This window comes from Trifolium pratense, linkage group LG2 (genome assembly GCF_020283565.1).
Source record: "Trifolium pratense cultivar HEN17-A07 linkage group LG2, ARS_RC_1.1, whole genome shotgun sequence".
NCBI classification, from domain to species: Eukaryota; Viridiplantae; Streptophyta; class Magnoliopsida; order Fabales; family Fabaceae; genus Trifolium; species Trifolium pratense.
Genome location: NC_060060.1, coordinates 40,285,364 through 40,290,042, shown reverse-complemented (window position 1 = coordinate 40,290,042; position 4,679 = coordinate 40,285,364). Strand labels below are relative to the sequence as shown.

The 4,679-nt window shown below is 34.1% G+C and overlaps 1 protein-coding gene across 1 annotated transcript; it reads left to right on the top strand.

Annotated features, from left to right (window-relative positions):
* Nucleotides 1-1,328: 1,328 nt before the first annotated feature.
* Nucleotides 1,329-4,343, top strand: LOC123909875 (transmembrane emp24 domain-containing protein p24delta9-like). The gene is made up of 4 exons (XM_045960802.1): nucleotides 1,329-1,755; nucleotides 1,876-2,085; nucleotides 3,717-3,793; nucleotides 3,927-4,343. Exons 1-4 carry the CDS (start codon nucleotides 1,537-1,539, stop codon nucleotides 4,069-4,071), a joined length of 651 nt encoding a protein of 216 aa, XP_045816758.1. The 5' UTR covers nucleotides 1,329-1,536; the 3' UTR covers nucleotides 4,072-4,343.
* The last annotated feature ends 336 nt before the right edge of the window (nucleotides 4,344-4,679 follow it).

Below are 4,679 nucleotides of genomic sequence, written 5' to 3'. Positions count from 1 at the left end.
ATGAACATTCATACTTTTCTAGAAAATAATGCACAAATATGTCCTAGGATTTACTAGTTAATCCTACAAGTTTAAATACTCAAACTAGCGCTTGTTTACCAAAAATCAGTGTAAACAGAAACATAACGCCGATAACAAATACTCAGTGAGGGGTGTGTATCATCTCCTCACTAATATGGACACTTATGCTGCATATGAAACTTCAGATTTAATTTGGTACAAACAGGTACCCGTGAAAGTCTTTGTTTTAGCGTGGAGGCTCTTCTACAATAGGCTCCAGACGAAAGACAATTTAGCGGCACATAACATTATCCCTCACGATTCTCAGATGTGTTTGACTAGGTGTGGCGGGATGGAGACAACTCATCACTTGTTTCTTTCCTGCCCTGTTTTTGCTCCATTGTGGTATTTGGTCAGATTTTGGATTGGTATATCATCGGTTGAACCATGTGTGCTGCAAGATTATTTGGTTCAGTTCATTCACTCGTCCGGAGGGCAACAAGCCCGCCGTTCCGTTTTGCAACTTATATGGTTATGCGGTATCTAGGTAGTGTGGACCGAGAGGAATAGTAGAGTTTTTCAGGCAAAAGAAACGACAATTCACCAAATGTTAAGATTAAATTGCATTCGTTTTGGTGGGTAGAGGCTTATAATGCCAATGTTGGCATAAATTCACTTGTGGTGGTGGAGCCATTTGTCTTGTCTGGGCATCGACTAAAACTTTGTATCCATAATGCTTGTAAATCTTTTCGGTCTCTTTCTGGCACACCTTGTACCAAAAAGGATTTCATGTTGATTTTAATATAATTCATGTTGGTTTTAATATATATATATATATATATATATTACTTTGACTAAATGTACTTTTCATTTATCTTGTTTTAACCGTATTTTTTTAATTACATATAGATGTAAACATTATCATATGAGATATTGTTTAATTTGTTTTGATGAGTATTTTCAAAATATCAAGTTTTTATAATTTTTACATATAGACAATTAAATATATTAGCGATCAAAATTGTGCAATGACGTAGGTGTAGTGGTCAACTAAATCTTATATTTTGAAACGGAGAAAGTAAAAATAAAGTATGGTTCGATTCAAAACCATAGAATCGAACTATTTTAACAATTCGGTTCAAAAGACAAACTATTTGATTGGGTTCAGTTAAAATGTTTTTTTTTTTATTTCCACCACCAGTTTGATCTGGTTCAAGAAATCGCGGATACCATGAATTTTAAAAACATTGGTTTTCCTCACAAACCAAACCATGCCCACCCCTACGTGTATCCTCCAATGAAAGACAACCACGTAAGAACCCCATAGTTTGACATTGTTGAGCAGTAGTTGGTAGGTACTATACCTTGTGTTGTTTGGAAACATAAATCTCGACTCTCATCATCTCACACTGAGAAACTCTTCTGAATTCTGATTCACTGTCTTCTTCTCCTTTACAATCCTAATAATCACTTCTCAATTTTCTCCTTATTTTCTCTACTCTTCTATCTTCAAATCCCACTTTCACTATCACAACCATGATTTGGCTTAACCACAAACCCCTTTTACATCTTTCTCTTCTTCTTTTCATGCTCTTTTCTTCTTCCACTGAATCCCTCAGATTCGAACTCCAATCTGGTCACACCAAATGCATCTCAGAAGATATCAAAAGCAATTCCATGACAGTTGGCAAGTACACCATCGTTAATCCCAACGAGGGTTACCCTTTACCCGATTCTCACAGAGTCACCGTTAGGGTAAAAAAAAAATCCAAACTTTTTCTTGCCCAGTATTAAATCTCTATACTTTATATCAAATTCAGTGATTTTTGATTAATGGGTCATTGCATGTTTGATTTTTTTTTCTTCTGGGTTTAGGTGACTTCGTCTCATGGAAACAACTATCACTATGGAGATCGTGTTCAATCGGGTCAGTTTGCATTTGTTGCAGCAGAAGCTGGAGACTATATGACTTGTTTCTGGGCTGTTGATAACAAACCAGAGGTCACGTTGACTATTGATTTGGAATGGAAGACTGGTGTGGCAGCCAAGGATTGGTCTAATGTTGCCAAAAAAGGCCAAGTTGATGTTAGTATTCAAATCTCTATCTCTAATATGATATATTCCTAAGTTAATTTGTATCTAGTATAGTGTTGTTTCTTGCTAAATCTAGCATGAGTTAGTGCAATTGATCAGAACTAGATATACATTAAAGTAAGGGTTGAATTAAATTCTCCTTACTAAATTTGGGTTACCGATACATTTTTTTTATTAGTTGTGTTAGTTTTAATTATTGGATGTTTCATTGAGATTTCTGTAGGATTAGTTTATTAGTAATGTGATTTGTGTATATTAATAGCTTGATTAGGTTCCTTCTAGAAAAGATTTACTTAGTTACATTACATCTCCCCACATAGTTTTTTAAGGATAGCTGATATGGACTGAATTTGAGTATAACCGCGTGGCATTTGTGGCTCTGTCAAGATTGTGAGTTTAGGGAGGGTATCTTATAGTTTTAGTTATTGGATGTTTCATTGAGATTTCTGTAGGATTAGTTTATTAGTTATGTGATTTGTGTATATTAATAGCAATTAGGTTCCTTCTAGAAAAGATTTACTTAGTCACATCTCCCCACATAGTTTTTTCAGGATAGCTGATATGGATCGAACTTGAGTATAACTGCGTGGCATTTGTGGCTCTGTCAAGATTGTGAGTTTAGGGAGGGTATCTTATAGTTTTTTTGATCTCGTTCTGGAACAAAATGCAAACAAGTAGTTCAATCCGTCAAAAAAAGTAGTTCAAGTAATTTTGGAATATCAAGTTGTGCTTCTAATTAAATCAGAGATCGTGTTGCTTGCATACTGCCAAAAATAGAAAGGGGTTTACTGTTTTGCAATCTATCCTGTAGCGTATGATATGAAGTGAATGTATCCTACGTGAGCTTTACTGGATGAAGCTCATTATGATTGGTCTAGTAGTTTATGATGTCACTAATCGGTTAGATAGAGATCTGGATCTCCTGCCATCACGGAACCTCACAGTCACACAATCAATAATTCTGGATTCTCCAATTTTGATGGATGTCTCAGATTTTAAGTTCAGTAAATCCGATCTAAACAAATGTAAAAGATAAATTTGAAACATGAGCTGTGAGATCACATGGAATCCATGACAGTAGGGAATCCGGATCCAAATAGATTGGTTTATATTCAGTTAAAGATTTGTAGCATTATTGGTAAAATGTAAATGGTAAATATATAATGGGAGGGGATATTATATTTCTAATCATGGCAAGCTTTTAACTGTATGATGTGGATGTATCTTTGATTATTGAATGGTGAACACATGTTATCATTGCAAATGTAAGTAGCATGAAATTCATTTTCTCTATACTTATATCTTGTAATTATTTTGTTTTCTTTCCACTGATTTGATATTGATAATTGACAGTGATTTATTTTGTTGCCTTAATTGATTTATAAACTCCATATATTTATGTACCTCCCATGTATCTTTTCAATGGAGTTTACTGTATTCCCCAGATATCACTTTTGTGCCTTATTTTGTAGCAAATCTGAACCTATTCAAAGTCTTCGTATCACAGTCATTTGAGGCATATATGATATATCTACTCATAACCCCTGGTTTTCAATTACTTCGGAGAAATTGTAATGTTTCTTTGAAAAATTACTTACAATTATTTCATCCACATGTACCAGGTAATGGAAATAGAGATAAAGAAGTTACAAGATACTGTTGCTGCCATTCATGACGAGATGTTTTTTCTTCGTGAAAGGTAGACATTTGCAATTGGCTGAACTTTACTTAAGAACATTCATATGATATTTTGAACGTTGTTCACATTTCAGAATACATAGGATATCATAACAAACATCATTCTTATTTTTGTTTACTTTTTTCCTTTCCAGAGAAGAAGAAATGCAGGAGCTCAACAGAACAACCGACAACAGAATGTTCTGGTTGAGTTTGCTTTCACTCTTTGTTTGCTTATCAGTGGCAGGGTTGCAACTATGGCACTTGAAGTCTTTCTTCGAGAAAAAGAAACTCATTTAATATTTTATCACAGTTCTTTTTTCTTACGTGCTCTTGTAAAATATACCGGCATTAATTTATCCAGAGGATACACATAACAGTAGTCAGTTTATCTCAGAATATTCTCTTTGTTAAATGCAAATCTGGTGTGAAAAGATGAGTTTCAAGAGAATTGATGTCCTGCAATTTGAGGATTAAGCAATGGTGGTGGTCTGGTGAAATAGCATTTCAGTGAAGCATTTATGTTCATTACCACCTCCCATATAATGAGACAGTGATAGATTTCCAGAAAATATCATTTACTTTCGTATATTTCTCCCTTTACTTATTTCATTTCACATCCCACGTGTGTGGGAGCATAATTTTTCATCTGAAAATTGATTGAGCAAGTTTTCAAGTAGTTTAGGCTTGTTTCTTTATTGGATTATAATATTTTCTTTAAAGTTGAACTTAAATTAACTCAATAGAATTTGGTGTTATGTGTTTTGAATCTTTTGACGAATTTTTCTCGTTCCACCCCCCGTGTTTCTTTTCTATCCTCGTTTTTCATTTTTGTCCTTGTATAAAAACTTTAGAGTACGTCAGTATGTTTTCAGAAGTTTATTTAGTTCAAATTTGGAAAACACAAT

What these genes read in the sequence shown, in the direction of transcription:
- LOC123909875 (XM_045960802.1), top strand. Translation starts at nt 1,537, where the DNA reads ATGATTTGGCTTAACCACAAACCCCTTTTACATCTTTCTCTTCTTCTT. An exon ending in CTCACAGAGTCACCGTTAGG is followed by an intron (nt 1,756 to 1,875) that starts GTAAAAAAAAAA and finishes TTCTGGGTTTAG; the next exon opens with GTGACTTCGTCTCATGGAAA. An exon ending in CCAAAAAAGGCCAAGTTGAT is followed by an intron (nt 2,086 to 3,716) that starts GTTAGTATTCAA and finishes CACATGTACCAG; the next exon opens with GTAATGGAAATAGAGATAAA.